This window comes from Staurois parvus, unplaced genomic scaffold (genome assembly GCF_062004578.1).
Source record: "Staurois parvus isolate SC_StPar_1 unplaced genomic scaffold, SC_StPar_1.0 ptg000021l, whole genome shotgun sequence".
Lineage (NCBI taxonomy): Eukaryota > Metazoa > Chordata > Amphibia > Anura > Ranidae > Staurois > Staurois parvus.
In genome coordinates, this window is record NW_028317817.1 from 10338345 (window position 1) to 10358012 (window position 19668).

Sequence of the window (19668 nt, forward strand, 5' to 3'; positions counted from 1 at the left end):
CAAGCCCTAAGTGCTGCATTGTGGGGTGGGGACACCCCAGCATTGATATTCCAGAATCTTCTGATACTGGTTCTCTATAGAATGTTATATCAGGGCTGGAAGCTCTAGTGTGTTTTTTTTTTTTTTTTTTTTTCTGCCTCTAAACACCCCTGTATGTTAACCTATGTGTTAATGCACACAAGTGTTTAGAAACAGAAAAAAAGCTACTGCCAGAGTGTACAGGAGCAGCAGCGTTTTGGCAGAAAAAACACTTGAGGTGCCTAAACACGTTAATGCTAAGTGCATTTAGTGCTTGAGTACTAATTCTATTCCCGTGGCCAGAATAAATTATTCTGGCCATTTAAATGATTTAACCCCAAATCGCTTGACCTGCCTAAATAAGCGGCAAACGTTTTGTGCCAAAATGCTGCTGCCAGTAGGAAAGGCATCTAGGAGAGATGGCCAATTGTCCAGTGTGCATGAGGCCTAAACCAAGTTCAGTCAGCGTTCAATTTAAAACATGGTCAAGTCAAACATAATTGGCCACTGTTCCTTTTGATAAACAGAAAAGTAGTTGCTTGTAGGTAAAGTTGATAAATTTCTGCTATTGAAAGCTGCTTGAATATCTTTAAAATTGGTAAAGAAATTGCATTTGATTTTGTTCATCTATTTGGATTATTTTTATTTTCACAAACTGGTGAAGTGCTTGTTGTAAAAAGATAATATAATGGTATTTGGTCAGTTTTTTATTTTAGTTTTGGTTACTGATTTTTTTTTTTAAATAAAGTTTATTCAAAAAGCAAACTATAATGGTATTTGGTAAGTTTCATAGTAGCTGATACTGCTGATCTCTGTGAGTTGTCCAGATGTCATGCTTACCCTCTGAGCTTTAAACTTTTTATTACTTAAATAGAACATGTATGCAGATAAGGTAAGGCCTTCAGACCTTTCACTGACCTTCCTGATCTTCTTTCTTGTTCTGCTTCTGACCCCCCACGGGTCAGAAAATTCTCAAATTTTAAGAGAAGTATGGGATTTTTCTTTTTAATTTTACTTGCCTAGGTGGATGCAGCATTGATCCAATGCTGCATCTGTTTCCGGTCAGTTCTAAGGGTGAGAACTGAGCAATCAAACACCATTGATCTCTCGGTTCTCACCGCCACTGACTGTAAGTCTCTGGCTCTCTGCTCTGCACCCCCCCCCCCCCTATCCTCAGTGGTTACTGGAGCTCTGGGGGGGGCGGGAGTGGCTGGCTCAGGATCTCAGCGGTTCGCTGAGAGGCTGAGCCAGGTTCCAGTTCAGACCAATGGGTAGATCAGGACCATATGGTCGTGATCTTTCCCCAGCCTGGACCAGCTGAGTGATGTCGGGTGACAGCGGATGTATGCCTGCTTTAAATAACACTGTTTACTTATCAGTAAACGTATCACTTTATTGTGATGTCATCAAATGTTTGCAGCAACAGCAGCTGGGAATATGAACTAGCAGAATGCCTAGGCATAATTTCTTGTTAACGTAGGCATGCCTTCAGAACTGTATCTCCCAAGAGCCCTTCCTGTACATGCAGTGTGTGGGCAGGGGAGTTGTTTTGTTAAGAAGGAAATCAACATATGCATGAATACACTGTGACTACACTGACACTGCTGCTAAACCGTTACCATTCAGCAGAAGAAAGAACAGACAGCTTATGCGGGAAGGGAGCTGACACTGTAAACGAGGAGTATGGAGAGGGAGAGGTGATGACAGTAATTAATAGCTTCCTGGATTTTTGACATGACTGCTAGATATTTTTCTGTGTGTACAATGTTGTGTGGTGTGTTTTTTTTTTTTTTTTTGTTTGTTTTCCCCCCCTCCAGTTTTGCCAAAGGTTTTGCAACTCTGCCCCAGCCACTTCTGGTGTTTCATGCACGTCTGCCAAATAGGGTGACACTTCCCTGTCCCTTATTTGTGTAGCCTAAATAAATGCTTGTAACATTCGTCCAACTAATATTTTATAAATTATATATAATAATGCTGGTCCTCTGAAGTAGATAATTTACTAAATCTCCTTTTACAGGTTAGCCATGTCCTTGTTCCCTCTTCTCAGCTGGGTGCTATTCAGCATAGAACCCTGCCCCCAGGGTGTGCTCTGTGACCGCTGTGTCCTCTAAACACAGCTGATCACAAATCGGGGTAAAGGGCCAATCATAGTGGGGCTTTACCATGTGATGAGCTGTTTCCAATCACAGCTGATCACATGTAAACAGGATTGCTAGTTATCGGCAGTCCTTTCCTCACATTCTGTGTCAGTGTGTGGAAAAGAGAGCCGAGAACGGCAAGGCTGACAGTATGTTGTTTACACTGATAATCAGAGCACTGATTATCAATGCAGCCTCATCAGTGAAGAAGAAAAATTACTTATCTGCAAATTTTATAACTGAAACTAAGAAAAATATTTGTGGGGGGTTTTTTTTTGTTTGTTTTTTTCAGAATTTTCATTTTTTCATTTGTTTAGCAAAAAATAAACCCAGTGGTGAATAAAGTAGTTTGTAGGCTCAGGGTTTTTTACCTTCATGCATTTCTATGCATGAAGGTAAAAAAACCTTCTCTGTGCAGCATCCCCTCCCTCCCCTCCCCCCCCCCCCCAATTCTCACCTAAGCCCACTCTCGATCCAGCAATGTACACTGGAGTCCCTGCTAGCCCGGGACTCCATCTCCTCATTGGCTGAGACAGAGTTGGAAGTCATTGGCTCCCACTACTGTCAGTCACAGCCAGTGAGCCAATAAGAACAGAGGTGGTGGGGGTGGGCAGCGGCTACACATGTGAATGGACGCAAAGAGCAGCGGGTGCCCCCATAGCAAGCTTCTTGCTGTGGGGGCACCTGACAGGAGGGAGGGGCCAGGAGCAGCGGCTGGGACCCGAGAAGAGGAGGATCCAGGCTGCTCTATGCAAAACCACTGCACACAACAGGTAAGTATAGACTTGTATTATTATTATTATTTATTTTTAAATAAGCCTTTAGAATCACTTTAAATACCAACAAAAGCTCTGTCTTAAAAAAAGAAAACAAAAAAAAACTTAATTTGGGTACATTGTTGCATGACTGCAATTGTTTTTCAAAGTGCGACAGTACTGAAAGCTGAAATTGGCCCGGGCAGGAAGAGGGTAAAAGTGTTCGATACAGAAATAATTAAGGCAATGACTTCTACATTAATTGCCATTCACATACGCTACTCTACAAAAGTATTTAGATTTTCAGGTTGTTTTGAAAAGTATTTGTTTTTAGATGTTTTTTATAGCCTTCTGGACTAGCTGGTAATAGAAAAGTGTATTTTAGTACTCTGGACATTCCTTTTGCAGAAAATGAACCAATAATCCATAATATTTGAATGCTATGCTATGTACCTATGGAAGGAGCCATGACAGCCACCCAGGCTGGGCTTCAAACAAGTTCATCACCATTGCATGCAAGGTGATAGGGTTATTAAGTTTACACAACTAAGATTGTATTTGCCACTTGCTGTGAGCTAAACTGAAGCAAAGACACTGCATTTCTGGCAAGATTAACAGGTATTTGGCACTCACTGTGAAAGGCCTAGCAGATTTTTCTAACACCATTGTTTCCTAGGAAGATTCCGCTCGTCATTGGTCAGCAATATTCTGGTGCTCAAACCTATTGTATATACCTTAATCAAAAGACAGCGCAACCTGAAATGATTTCAGTGTAATTCTGCTCCCTTCTTTTGCAACCCATGCTTTCATTTCAATATTTTTTTGTGTGTTGCCAGGTGCTTGCTTCTTTTACTCAGTTTACATTGTATTCTCCAACCTCTTATGCTCCCACCTGCATTATTGTAACTGTAGCACAGTGGTTGCAATAATAATTTCAGTACAAATTGTATCTAATTTCCATTTGTTAAAGTGACATGTGGGAGAGTCTGGTGTACATCTACAGGTGATATGACTTGTAAACATGTGTAATGGAAATTTAACACCTTACATACCTCAATACCCCCCAAAAAAAAATATAGCCTAATGGACATGTAGGAATGTATTATTGCATGTTACAGGATTAGGTTTGGGGATGTCAAACACTAATCATTGTGTGAGTGCTGTTTGTCACTTTGACCAAGCTTTAGTTACATAGTTGGTAAGGCTGAATAAAGATGCCAGACCATCGTGTGTGTGTGTGTATGTATGTATATGTATTTACGCCACTACCATTTCCATATCCATGCCTATTGGGTTTGCTAAGATCATTCAAAAGCTTTTTTTTTTTTTTTTACCCCCTTCCTGCCCAAGCCAATTTTCAGCTTTTAGTGCTGTCGCACTTTGAATGAAAATTGAACGGTCATGCAACACGTACCCAAGTTTTTCTTTTGTTTCTATTATACAATTGTTTTGCAAACAAGTAATTTTTCTCCACTGATGTGCGTTGATTAAGCGGCACTGACGGGTCGCACTGATGGGCACTGATCATCAGTGCCGATCCCTCCTCTGACAATTGCCAGTTATCTGCACTACAGCGTGAGGAAAGTGCAGCCGATATCCGGCAACTGCATTTACCGGTGATCTACTGTGTCATTAGACACGGCTGATCATGTGGTAAAAGGCCACTGTGATTGGCTTTTTACCACATCACGTGATCAGCTGTGTCCGTAGGACACAGCAATCATGGAGATCTCTGGGGGAGGGCGCGTTCTGGGAGGATGAACTTGGCGGCTGCATCGATTGATTTGGATCAATTCATCGATTGATTTGGGTACGACCTGCATGTTGGAATTTTTAGGATGTGATTGTCAGCGTCTATAGCTGTTAGCAATGATAACTGTGTTCTCCTGGAAGGACCCCTTCACTACCCTTAAAGCATTTAATCACCAAAAAAAAGGGATGCGATCCAGTGCTTTCCATTTTTAAAAATGACGCCGTTTACATGTGAGGAAGTTTCACAGAAGTGTGTACACCCCTCACATTTTTGTAAATATTTTATTCTATATTTTCATGTGACAACACTGAAGAAATGACACTTTGCTACAATGTAAAGTAGTGAGTGTACAGCTTGTATAACAGTGTAAATTTGCTGTCCCCTCAAAATAACTCAACACACAGCCATTAATGTCAAAACCGCTGGCAACAAAAGTGAGTACACCCCTAAGTGAAAATGTCCAAATTGGGCCTAATTAGCCATTTTCCCTCCCTGGTGTCATGTGAATCCTTAGTGTTACAAGGTCTCAGGTGTGAATGTTGAGCAGGTGTGTTAAATTTGGTTTCATCGTTCTCACTTTCATACTGGTCACTGGAAGTTCAACATGGCATCTCATGGCAAAGAACTCTGAGGATCTGAAAAAAAGAATTGTTGCTCTACATAAAGATGGCCTAGGCTATAAGATTGCCAAGACACTGTAACTGAGCTGCAGCACGGTGGCCAAGACAATACAGCGGTTTAACAGGACAGGTTCCACTCAGAACAGGCCTCGCCATGGTCGTCCAGTTGAGTGCACATGGTCAGCGTCATATCCAGAGGTTTTCTTTGGGAAATAGACGTATGAGTGCTGCCAGCATTGCTGCAGAGGTTGAAGGGGTAGGGGGTCAGCCAGTCAGTGCTCAGACCATACGCCACACACGCATCAAATTGGTCTGCATGGCTGTCGTCCCAGAAGGAAGCCTCTTCTAAAGATGATGCACAAGAAAGTCCGCAAACAGTTTTCAGAAGACAAGCAGACTAAGGACATGGATTTCTGGAACCATGTCCTGTGGTCTGATGACACCAAGATAAACCTATTTGGTTCAGATGGTGTCAAGCGTATGTGGCGGCAACCAGGTGAGGAGTACAAAGACAAGTGTGTCTTACCTACAGTCAAGCATGGTGGTGAGAGTGTCATGGTCTGGGGCTGCACGAGTGCTGCTGGCACTGGGGAGCTACAGTTCATTGAGGGAACCATGAATGCCAACATGTACTGTGACATACTGAAGCAGTGCATGATCCCCTCCGCAGACTGGGCTGCAGGGCAGTATTCCAACATAATGACCTCAAACACACCTCCAAGACGACTAAAGAAGCTGAGGGTAAAGGAGATGGACTGGCCAAACATGTCTCCAGACGTAAACCCTATTGAGCATCTGTGGGGCATCCTCAAATGGAAGGTGGAGGAGCGCAAGAGCTCTAACATTCATCAGCTCTGTGATGTCGTCATGGAGGAGTGGAAGAGGACTCCAGTGACAACCTGTGAAGCTCTGGTGAACTCCATGCCCAAGAGGGTTAAGGCAGTGCTGGAAAATAATGGTGGCCACACAAAATATTGACACTTTGGACCCAATTTGGACATTTTCACTTAGGGGTGTACTCACTTTTGTTGCCAGCAGTTTAGACATTAATGGCTGTGTGTGTAAATTTGCTGTCTCCTCAAAATAACAGTTATACAAGCTGTACACTCACTACTTTACATTGTAGCAAAGTGTCATTTCTTCAGTGTTGTCACATAAAAAGACATAATAAAATGTTTACAAAATGTCAGGGGTGTACTCACTTCTGTGAGTTACTGTATGCCCCCCCACTTTCTGTTTCCAGTATCAGGGGTGGATAGAGTGGTTATGGTCTTTGCCGCTATGATAGGCCCGCAGAAGCGTCTGTTGGTTGATTGGATGTCCCAATGGGACAGGACTAGGGTTGCTACCTTTTTCTTCAAGCCAAACCTAAACACTTTTTAGAGGCTTTTTTTTTTTTTTAGTATACACTATAGGACTGTAAAAAAAAAAAGCTGGAACACCTTTGGGATGGTCCAAGGAGGGGGTGGCAGTAGATGGAACCAGTAGGACAAGAAAGTGGCCCATTCAAGTGAATAAGGGCTTCCCGCATTCATGTGCAATGCATGTATTGCTGTGGGGGTTAAACAGGTGGTAAAGAGGCGACATAACACTCACTGCCTTATGAAGTGCCCTCTAAAGAGCAATCTGAATGTTGAATGCTCTTCAGAGGGCACCATATGTAAATGTGCCCTAAGGCTGTTCAGCTATTTCAGTATTTTCCATGCAGTCAGCAGGGAACTGGGGACAGGAACAGGACTACTGCTAAGTACCCTCTTGTCTGTCGCAATTACAAAAAAACCTTTTGCACAGCTGGGGACCAGGGGAAGGAACGGGACTATTTAACCCCTGGGTTCAAGTGCTTTTGTCTTGTAGTTCTCTGCACCATTCCCTATTTATCAAGCGCCAGCAATCTCATGTTTGTGAAGCAGTTTTTGACTTCCACTAATCCTTATGCAGTAATTCCGACAATTAAACTAGTGTCCCGACCTTCAGTTCATTGCTATACCAATCTGCCGGGGCATGTAAATGCTGGGAACTTCAGCACAAGTATTACTCCGCCTGCACCTGAAAATCATCATATAGTCCTGGCGGAGTAATCCTTATGCTGCAGTTCTCGGCAATTTCAGGCCCTGGCAGATTGGTATAGACGAGAAGATTGGGACAGCTGCATCGGGTATAGACCGCTGTGTCTGACAAACATTAGTCCTCTTCTTTCCCCGGACCTCAGCTGAGCAGGTGGAGTACAGAGCCACAGTCCCTAGACAAGACAGCCTGCACATGGTGGTGGGAGGGGGGCTGTCTGCCGGCTCTAGACCCTGCTGCTTACCCGCAGCAGGACTAAAGATTGGGGAAAAAAGTCATGCCCGGCTCCCGAAACTACATGTCCTGGGTGTTGGGCAATAGGAATTAAACATCCCTGGTTGCTCAGTCTCTGCTGAAGGAAACAATTAGCCAGATGACTGGTGATCTCTAGGAACAGATCATATGACCAATGCCTAGGCTTTATTCTATGTGAACTGAGCTGTGGTAGAGCACAATTTGCTTTAGAAACCTCATTATTTCAGCGCTGTACTCTTGTTTGTTTCTTCCCAGGAAGGCTATTGGCGAAGCTTCATGTGTGTTGAGTGTTGTATCCGTTTCTTGGAAGCTTCTCAGATTCTGGGCTTTATATGCTTGTACAGCTTTTTCCATGTTGTAAATAGATTTTGTCTATTTAGGTTTAGGGGTGACTACTTGTCTCAATTGTCTATCTTCTTGGATTCTCCTGTGGTCTTCTGAGGAAAGAGTTTATCTGGCAACCACAAATTCCAGCTAAAATAAGACCATGCTTGTTTTAGTGGAATAAGAATCCTGTTCTTTCAGATTGTTTCATCTGTTATATTATTTATAAATGCTGTTATTGCCTTCTTGGTGGTTTTCTGTAGACGAATGCTTGGTAGGGGGGTAGAGTTTAGAATTTCTGGCACGCAAAGAGGCATTGCCAAAGAGTAAAGTGCAACTAATGGTCACCTATCTACTGTCATCTCAGTTACTCCTTCTGTTAAAAATTCCAAAAAAAATCACGATTCCCTTCTTAAAGCTGAACGTTGAGATAATCAATTGTTTAAATAGAGAAGGCATGTGTATTCTTATGTGAATCTAAAGTGGATTTATCTTTTGTTGCTATTGAGGAATATATTTCAACAAAAGTTTTTGTTTCTTGAGTTAAGCTTTAAGGCTTGGTTCACATCTGTGCGGGTGGTACTGCAGCGAGAGCCGCACCACCCACACAGAGGAATGTGGGACTTGCGGGCGGGTGTCTGTAATTCTAATGGCACGCCGCCTGCACTGGAAATTGGTTCCCGTGCGGACTGTGATTTCCAAAGACGTGCAGTGTCCCGGGACACAGGAGTCCATTCTAATGTGGGCCGCACATATGTGAACCTGGCTTAAGAGTCATGGCCATATTTACACTGCATACTTGATAGATTCTGTCTCCGTCAGCTCATTGAATGTGCCCAGAGCCCCATTTTCAATGTTGTGTCTTGTAAAAATGAGAACACAGCAAACATGGTGGATGTTTGAGCGAGTAAACGAAATGGCAATCTTTTTTTGGTTTTCTATTTGGTGTACTTTTTAAAACTCACAGGCTGAGATACATAGGGGGTGATAGCTTTGTAAAATAGCAAACAATTTGGAATGGATGGAAGTCTGTCATTAATATTAAATCTATATATGAGCAGGCTGGATTATTCAGATGACTAGATGTTTGTTGAATCAAGGTACAATTACATGGTAAGTGGAATAAGGAATATGTAGGTCTCCCCATATAAATGTTTTTGGGTTTGTTATTCCTTTAGTCCTTTGTTCAGTACCTAAATTACGTGAAGCATGTTGCAAAAAAACTTGGTTATAAAGCTGTCACAGCCAGCTTTATTTCATTGGCAGGCCATTAGTTGTACTTTTAAGGCCTCATGCCCATGGACAGAAAAAAATGCCACGTTTTTAAGTTTGTTTTTTTTCTTTCTTTTCTAAATATATTGCTGAATATAGCTCTATTTAAGTCTATATTTTGGCATTTCAATTTTTTATTTTAGAGCAGCGTTCCGGGGCTTAAAAAGGAAAAAAGTACCCCAAACCTGCATTCGGAAAGGAGCCTACTGGCATAATTTACACAGTCACATAAGCACATAAATGCGTGCAAATGCGCATGAATTCATTTTTGTATCTAGAACAAATGAATACTCTAACCAATAGTATGACTTTATGTACAGTAGATCTAAAAAGTCTACACACCCCTGTTAAAATGTCAGGTTTCTGTGATGTAAAAAAAAATGAGACAAAGCTAAATAATTTTCAGAACTTTTCCACCTTAATGTGTCCTATAAACTGTTCAACTCAATTGAAAAACCAGCTGAAATATTTTAGGGGAGGGAAGTAAACTTAAAAAAACTAAAACAATGCAGTTGCATAAGTGTGCACACCTTCTTATAACTGGGGATGTAGCTGTGTTCAGAATTAAGCACTCACATTCAAAATCATGTTAAATATTAGTCAGTACACACCTGCCATTATTTAAAGTGCCTCTGATTAACCCCAAATAAAGATCAGCTGTTCTAGTAGGTCTTTCCTGACATTTTCTTAGTCGCATCCTACAGCAAAAGCCATGGTCCACAGAGAGTTTCCCAAGCATCAGAGGGATCTTATTGTTAAAAGGTATCAGTCAGGAGAAGGGTACAAAATAATTTCCAAGGCATTAAATATACCATGGAACACAGTGAAGACAGTCACCATCAAGTGGAGAAAATATGATGCAACAGTGACATTACCAAGAACTGGACGTCCCTCCAAAATTGATGAAAACACAAGAAGAAAACTGGTCTGGGAGGCTGACAAGAGGCCTGCAGCAAAATTAAAGGAGCTGCAGGAATATCTGGCAAATACTGGCTGTGTGGTACTTATGACAACAATCTCCCATATTCTTCATATGTCTGGGCTATGGGGTAGAGTGGCAAGATCAAAGCCTTTTCTTATGATGAAAAACATCCAAGCCTGGCTAAATTTAGTAAAAACACATCTGAAGTCTCCCAAAAGCATGTGGGAAAATGTGCTACGGTCTGATGAAACTAAGGTTGAACCTTTGGACCTTAATTCCAAAAGATATGTTTGATGCAAAAACACTACACATCACCAAAAGAACACCATACCCACAGTGAAGCATGGTGGTGGCAGCATCCTGCTTTGGGGCTGTTTTTCTTCAGCTGGAACGTGCCCTTAGTCAAGGTAGAGGGAATTATGAACAGTTCCAAATACCAGTCAATATTGGCACAAAAGTTTCTGGCTTCTGCTGGAAAGCTGAACATGAAGAGGTACGTAATTTTTCAGCATGATGACTCAAAGCATACATCCAAATTAACAAAGGAATGGCTTCACCAGAAGAAGAGGAAAGTTTCGTAATGCCTAATTGCTGTAAATGCGTGTAATTCTACACCAAAATTATCATTTTTACCCTGGATTTTTCTGCCAGCTCCTGCCAGAAAGGTTTTGGTGCATGAGAGTGTTTTTCTATACCTGTGTGCATGCAGCTTAAAAGGTGCTGATCCCCGTCTGTGCATTGTCTGTTTTTTGGATGTTAATCTGCATTGTAGGAAATGTTGATCACCTATCTAGTGTCAGTTCGGTTTTGACTGCTGTTAAAAATCACAAAATGCATCACAATTCCCTCCTTTAACCACTTGACCTCTGGAAAGGTTTTACCTCCCTTCATGATCAGGGCATTTTTGGTATTCCGCAGTGTGCTACTTTAACTGGCAATTGCTCGATCAGGTGACATTGTACCAAAATTTAAATTTGTATAATTTTGTTCACACAACTAGAAGCTTCTTTTGGTGGTATTTGCTCACCAATTTTTTTTTTCTTTTATTATATAAACGAAAAAAAAGACAAATTTTTACTACTACTTTCTGTTACAAAACCTATCCAATAAAAAAAAAATTCTTCATGATTTTAGGCCAAAATGTATTCATCTACATGTCTTTGGTGAAAATAAAATCCCGATAAGTGTATATTATTGGTTTGTGTGAAAGTTAGTGTCTACAAAGGATGGTATACAGTAGGTAAAATAAGTATTGAACACATGACCATTTTTCTCAGTGAATATATAATTTCTAAAGGTGCTATCGACGTGACATTTCCACCACATGTCCGTAACAACCTATGAAATCCATACATACAAAGAAACCAAAGCAAATAAGTTCAGAAATACGATTGTGTAATAAAATGGAATGACACATGGAGAAAGTATTGAACATGCTAACTGAAATTTATTTAATACCTCATACATAATCCTTTGGTAATGACAGCTTCAAGATGCCTTCTGTATGGAGAAGCTAGTTACTGTACATGCATTGCTAAGGTGTAATTTTGGCCCATTCTTCCCACTGTTTTCACATCTTAAAGGTTCTGTGTACTTCTTCTATGAACTCTGATCTTTAGTTTTTTCCATAGATTTTCTGTTGAATTCAACTCAGGTGATTGGCTGGGCCATTCTAGCAGCTTTATTTTCTTTTTTTGAAACCAATTGAGAGTTTCCTTGGTTTTATCTCTGGGATCATTGTCTTGCTGAAATGTCCACCTTTGTTTCATGTCATTCTGGTAGATGGCAGCAGATTTTTATCAGGAATGTCTTGGTACATTTTCCCATTCATCCTTCCTTCAATGACCTGAAGTTTGCCAGTACCGTATCCTGAAAAACAGCCCCACACCATGATATTCCCACCTCCAAACTTCACTGTTGGTATGGTGTTTTTGGGGTGATGTGCATTGGCATTTGACCTCCAAACATGGTGTGTATTATGGCATCCAAAGAGTTCAATTTTAGTCTCCTCTGACCAGATTATATTCTCCCAATATTTCACAGGCTTCTCTAAATGTTGTGCAGAAAATATTTAAACAAGCGAGTGTGCATACAGGCCATGGCGGTTGAGTGCATTACTTATTGTTTTCTTTGAATCAATTGTTCCTACTAATTCCAGGTCTTTCTGAAGCTCTCCACAAGTGGTCCTTGGCTTTTGGACAACTCTTCTGATAATTCTTTTCACTTCTCTGTCAGAAATCTTGTTAGGAGCACCTGGTTGTGGATGGTTTATGGTGAAATGATGTTCTTCCTACTTCCAGGTTATGGCCCCAACTGTGCTCTCTGAAACACATTTAGAAATCCTTCTGTAATCAATGCCATCAGTATGTTTTGCAACAATAAGGATGCAAAGGTCTTGAGAGGGTTCTTTGGTTTTACCCATTGAGATGTTTCTTGTGTGACACCTTGGTAATAAGGCTCCTTTTTATAGGCCATCAGTTGAGACTGAACCAGCTGATATTAATTTGCACTGACAGGGGGCAGGATTGCTTTCTAATTACTGATAGATTTCAGCTGGTGTCTTGGCTTTCCATGCCTTTTTGCACCTCCCTTTCTTCTGTGTTCAATACTTTTCCCTGTGTCATTCCATTTTATTACACATAACTTAATTTATGAATGTATTTGTCTTGATTTCTTTGTATGCATGGATTGTATTTCATCTAAATGGCACCTTTATAAATATATTTACCTAGAAAAATGGTGACATGATCTGTTCTTTTTACTTGCTGTATATATTGGAATTTACACAGCTATGATGCTATACTGGTAATGGTGATCAGCAACTTATAGTGGAACTGCGATAGTATGGAGGACAAAATCTGGTGCTGGTTGAGAGGTACACTGACTGACACTGACCTCAACAGTGACACTAATACAGTGATCAGTGCTTATACTTTACACTGTACTAATGACACTGTCTGGGAAGGGGTTAACATCAAGGGGTTAACTGTGCCAAACACGTATAATATGTACTGCTTTTACTTACAGATCTGGCTGTTTTTCCTCCCTGGTTTGCAGGGAGAACAATCATCCAGATTGCTGGTCTGTGTACTGTGTGTTTTGTAAATACAGGGCTCTGTGCTGTGATTGGCTACAGCGGGTCTCTGTTCCTGTTGACAAAATCCCACTGTTGCCAGTGATAGCGGGGGTTAGCAGCGGGCGTGTGCGCTTGCATGCCCCTAACCCGCAACAGTCTGGATGACGTACATATACTGTGGGCAGGCGGCATGCAGTTAAGCCGAACTCTGCGATAATCGATTGTTTTTCATACAGAAGGTATGTCTATTTTTGAGGTGGATTTATCTTTTGTTGCTCTTGAGGAGTATTTAATAGCACATATTAACATTAAAATCATGATGTAAACTCTTATGCTTCAAACAGTGTAAAACAAGTCATTTGTGAGAGAGATGGCATTTACAGTGGGCTTTTACAAGCTGCTCTTTTTGACCAGGTCCCTTTTATCCATCTATTGTACTGTCTTTGTAGTACGGATTTGCTAGACATGGCTAAACCTTTTAGGTTTTAGGAGTGTAGACCCACTCCAAACTTTACCATTTTTCCACAATCCCACATCTGGGTATGTCCACTAAACAGGTCGTTTTTAGTGATTGGTAATGACCCTAGTGCTATTCAACATGTAGACTGGAACCTCTGTTGGGGAATAGTTCTGGAGAGGAGGTAAGTATTGCAGCCTGAGCTGTCCCAACTGATGGGTTTTACTCTTCATGCAACTAAGGGACCGCAAAACAGCCATAGGAAAAGTCTGCACTACTTCTGTTCTGTGTTTTCAGACGTTTGGTGTTCACCTGCTCCTGTTCTTGGTGTTTCAGCTTTTCAAAGAACCAATGGTCTGGTTGTGGAGTTTTCCTCTCTGTCTCTACTAGTGCTTGTTAAGAAAACAATCCTTTAAGAAATAAACCTCTAACTTCACTTTTATCTGTCTGCCTGTGTAATCGCCTGTCTTGTAAAACTGTTCTTTGAAGTAGAAAAATAGCCTACTATTTTGTGAGAGTGCTTCTCATTCTGTGTCCCATTTTTGGCTTTCAGACGTTGTTTGATAATCAGAACAATGTATCGAAAAAAGAAGAAAGTGAAAACATCAGTAACAACAAAAATGATTCTTCTAAGAAAATGTCTGTGGAGAGAGTCTACCAGAAGAAGACTCAGCTTGAGCATATCCTCCTCCGACCTGATACATACATTGGATCTGTGGAGCCTGTCACTCAGGTATATAAATATATCTGCGTTTTAATGTATTGAAATGTGGAATATCTTGAAGTGCTCACTCACATTAAATATCTTATATAATGTTTTACATATTATACTTGCTGCACTTTTCTTGTAATGTACAAAATAAGAATTATGTTTAAAGCCGTTCTAAACTTCAAACCAAAAATGTAATATATTGAAGCTTACCTATAATTAGATGTGGTGGCTGCATTAAATTTCTTTTCAGGCCCCCCCCCCCCCCCATTTTTCACCTGGTGAATTGGCCAGTAAATCATCTCCTGTATTAAGAGTGCCCCCATTCTTGATGAAGGAACAACAGAGACACCTTTTGGACAGTAGCATTGTCAGTCTGGGGGGGATGTTACATGTACTAGCAGATTTAGAAACACTAACAAGTTGACGCCAAACCTGTGCTAACACTTTTTAAGCAGTTATAACAGTTTTTTTCCCTTTTTGGGATAAAGGTTTTACATAAATGAATACAAGCTGATCATTGTGAGCACACTTATCTGTGCCAAATGGTTTTTCTCAACCCTCTAACTCCTACATTTGCAGGACAGCTTGTTTTGTTGAAAGACAAATTACCTGTTGGCAATACCACCCTTAGGCTCCATGCACACTAGTATAGTATTTTATTTATTTACTTTTTCATCTTAAAGCGGAGCTCCACCCAAAAGGGGAAGTTCCGCTTTAAGGACGGACCACCCCCCCCCCCCCCGCACCCCATTAAGGATTGGCACCTTCAAGGGGACCGAATTTGTAGGTACCCGCTCCAGCTTCTGGTCCAATTCACCTAAGCGGAAGTTGTCCTCCTACCCTCCCTCCCTGTAGTCTTTTGGGACACGTGACAGGTCCCAGAAGACTACAGGACCATTCGTGAAGCACAGCTTTACTCACGCATGCGCAGTGGGTTCCCGGTTGTGAAGCCGCATGCTATCACAGCCGGGTGCCCACACTGAAGATGCAGGCCTCCTGGAATACAGGACGGCCAGTGAAACGGCTGTGGGGAACACACCGCAGGACTGAGGAACAGGTAAGTGGCTGTTTTTTTAAAAGTCAGCAGCTACAGTTTTGTAGCTGCTGACTTTTTTTTATTTTTTGACCCCGCTATAAGCTCATAAAATGCTTGAAAAACAACCCGGATAAAACATGCTGGTAATAACCTCTTTTAGGAGCATTAGTGTTTTTACAATTCACGTAGGGAAAAGCAGAAAAAAAAGCTAGAAAAAAAGCCTTTAGGTGTTTTTAGTAGCATTTAGGAACATTCGGCATGTTTTTCTGCTGAAAAATTGCTCCCAAAATGTTTTTTTCTGTTCTTAGAAGCTGAAGCTTGAAAGATGCTTTTAGCTTACAAATAAAGTGCATGGACAAATAGGATAACAATATTTGCTTCTAGGGGCAGAAAAAAAGGCTCATAATTAGCTGCTAGGAGCTTAAAAATAAGCTAGTGTGCATGAAGCCTTAAAACTAATGCAGTCATCACATCTAGGAATTAGTAAGCTGCAGTATAATACATATTTTGCTTTTGGGTTTAATACTGCTTTAATTTTGAAAAATAATTTGCCATTTTTTTGCGGTGGGGCCCTTTAAACCTTTTATATAAAAGGTTGGAGGTGTAAGTTTGTTTGGTGATTAGCAGGGCTTTGGAAAGTATTTTCATCATAGGTTGAAGCATTAAATGGAAGTCTTCATTTGTATTCTCTGTAGGGTGCTCCACATGCATAGTGTTTACCAGTAATGCGTTGCTGTCCTAACTCTCTTGCTTTGGACCATTTTCAACCAACCATCAGCTAGCAGTTAATTAACTCAAGGACCTAAGAAGTGGTAATGCACAGGAGAAAAATGTGTAATTCATTCTGGAAGAAACAGATTCTCTATTAGTTCAGTCTGTAGTGGTATAAAAGTGGTGTTGTGCTAGACTGAAGTCTTTAATACTTCTTGTAGTGGTCAGCAAGTACGGAAATTGATTTGCTTGCCACATAAGTATGTTTCAAAGTTCTACGTGTGTTTGGTTTGTTTTTATACTTGTCCTTGTCTGACTGTAAGCTAATTGATGCTGTGTGTTATTTAATCTAGACAATGTGTGTTGTCTTTTATTCTAGTCAATGTGGGTTTATGATGAGGACATTGGAATGAATTGCCGCGATATAACTTATGTACCAGGATTGTATAAAATATTTGATGAGATTCTTGGTGAGTTTTTTATTTATCTATATGAAATATTTACTTTAAAGGATGTTTGAGGAAATGTTGTGTTTTTTTTATTCTTTTTTTACAGGTAAATTTATAATTAAAAAAAAAAAAGTTTATATTGCCATAAATACATACTTTCACTGGCCACTTTATTAGGTACACCTGTTCAATTGTTTGGTAACACAAATTGCTAATCATCCAATCACATGGCAGCAACTCAATGCATTTAAGCATCTACACGTGGTGAAGACGACTTGCTGAAGTTCAAACCAAGCATCAGAATGGAGAAGAAAGGGGATTTAAGTGACTTTGAACATGGCATTGTTGGTGTCAGACGAGCTGGTCTGAGTATTTCATAAACTGCTGATCTACTGGTATTTTTATGCACAACCATTTCTAGAGAAATTGAGAATCACCAGACCAGGCAACTTTTTCCCAATCTTCTATTATCCAATTTTGGTGAGCCTGTGTGAATTGTAGCCTGTTTCCTGTTCTTAGCTGACAGGAGTGGCACCTGGTGTGGCCTTCTGCTGCTGTAGCCCATCTGCTTCAACGTGCTGTACGTTCATAGATGGTATGCTGACTACCTTGGTTGTAACGAGTGGTTATTTGAGTTACTGTTGCCTTTCTATTATCTCAAACCAGTCTGCCTATTTTCCTCTGAAATCAACAAGGCATTTTCATTGACTGGATATTTTCTCTTTTTCAGACCATTCTCTGTAAACCCCAGGGATAATTGTGCATGAAAATCCCAGTAGATCAGCAGTTTTAGAAATACTCAGACCAGCCCATCTGGCATCAACAACCATGACACGTTCAAAACTGATGCTTGTTTTGAACTTCAGCAATTCGTCTTCACTACGTCTAGATGCCTAAATGCATTGAGTTGCTGCAATGTGATTGGCTGATTAGGGAAAATATTGCCTGGTCTGATGATTCTCAATGTCCCTAGAGATGGCTGTGCATAAAAATCCCAGTAGATCAGCAGTTTATGAAATACTCAGACCAGCTTGTCTGGCGCCAACAACCATGCCACGTTCAAAGTCACTTAAATCCCCTTTCTTGCTGCCATGTGATTGGCTGATTAGCAATTTGTGTTACCAAGAAATTTAACGGGTTTACCTAATAAAGTGGCCAGAGGATTTGTTTGTCCAGTTCTGAGATGTGTATAGCCATATTTGACAGGGCAGCAGACTATATATTTATCTTCTACAGTTAAATGTTTGAGTTTGAAATCCCCACTGCTTTCTCTCCTCTCCTACCACTGACACTCAGCATGGGATGCCTGCAGGGAGTTTTCCCACACCACTCCTGTGTGAACACTGGTTCCTGCTGCTTTCTCTCCTACCACTGACACTCAGCATGGGATGCCTGCAGGGATGTTTCCTGAACTGCTCCTGTGTGACACCGCTCTTGGGTGAACTTGGGCTATGGCCAAGCCTTGGTTCTCATAGGAGCAGTGGGGAAACCGCATGCAATTTTGGACAGGAACCACATTCCTTTTCAAATTGCATGCTATTCTTTGCGGTGCAATTTGCGTCCATTAACGCAAATCGCTTCGCAAAGTATCAGTATTCTGTATCTGCGAGTACTTGACCGAAAGTATCAATACTCTTACTTGCCAGTTAAAAAAAATAACCCACGTTATCGTTGTATCCCTACCACTCATTGAATCTGATGTTGATGCAGGCCTGAAATCTTCATTGGGTCTCCCTTTTATTAAATGGCTTTTGTTCAAAATAGAAGTAACACACATTTTGTATTTTTAACCCCCTTCCCTGTACTTTGCTTCAAAGCATGCATACATGTAACAACATCTGCATATGCAACATGTTACATGTGCTGTAGAAGACATTTTGCTTGTTGAGAAATCCTTTAACAAAAACAAGTAAAAACCTGCGTTTAAATTACAAAACACACAGGCATTTAACAGCATTGTTGGACTGTAAAGTTTGTCAGAGATGGTGCCAAATGTAAATGAACAGCATTTATGGTGCAGCCTTTTTTTTCTTGCTGTGTTCTAAACACTTTTTTTTTTTTTTTCCAATTTTACAGTCAACGCAGCTGACAATAAGCAAAGAGATAAAAATATGAACTGCATAAAAATCTCTATTGATCCGTAAGTAAAACCATATATTTTCCATTCCTTATGGTGACTGGCAAACAAAATAAACTATTTGGCACAGTTAATATCTGCTAGTTGTTGTTTTTTTTGTTCTTTTTGAACTTCAATAGATTCCCAGGAAATTACACCCTTTCCTGACCAGGCCATTTTTTTTCCAAATTCAACATTGCTTTATTTTAACTGACGATTATGCGATAATGCAATGCTGTACATACAGTATCTCACATTAGTGAGTACACCCCTGACATTTTTGTAAATATTTTATTCTATCTTTTCATGTGACAACACTGAAGAAATGACACTTTGCAATGTAATGTAAAGTATTGAGTGTACAGCTTGTATAACAGTGTAAGTTTGCTGTCCCCTCAAAATAACTCAACACACAGCCATTAATGTCTAAACGCTGGCAACAAAACTTGTCACCGATGACAGATCTGTGTATTGGCCCCATTGCCAGTTCCATGTGACCTGCTGTGACCTATCACAGCAGGTAACATGACAGTTGTATACAATGGATGGCTTCCTTTCATGCCATCCATTGTATACAGGTGTGTCTCTAGCTGTGAATGGTCACAGCGATCACATGCACAAGCTGGGCCAATCACAGCCCAGCTGTGTCATGTGATTAGCTGTGGCCAAGTCACAGCTAATCACAAAAAAAAAACCCCTGAATGAATCGATTTCATTCAGGTAAATGCTTGCTTATAGCAAAGTAATTATAATATTATTATACAGTGTTTATATAGCGCCAAAAGGTTTGCTCAGTGCTGTACATTATAGTGGGGTACAGTACATGAGACAATACAATACACGAAGGGTTCGAGGGCCCTGCTCTTTCGAGCTTACAATCTAGGAGATTCTTTGCTATAAGCAAATTGTGGAAAAGAAAAAATTAAAAAAAAAATACTGATCACTTTCCCGAAGTAGTACAATGTTACTATGGTAACATTATACTACTTT

At 40.6% G+C, this 19668-nt stretch overlaps 1 protein-coding gene across 1 annotated transcript in view; it reads left to right on the forward strand.

The window, feature by feature from the left end:
* TOP2B (DNA topoisomerase II beta) overlaps positions 1-19668 on the forward strand; it is an 89431-nt gene that overhangs the window by 11340 nt on the left and 58423 nt on the right. Inside the window, exons 2-4 of the mRNA XM_089690901.1 lie at positions 14208-14387; positions 16493-16583; positions 18639-18702. Of these exons, the coding sequence (XP_089547027.1) occupies positions 14208-14387; positions 16493-16583; positions 18639-18702 (335 nt within the window). The remainder of the gene's footprint in view (positions 1-14207; positions 14388-16492; positions 16584-18638; positions 18703-19668) is intronic.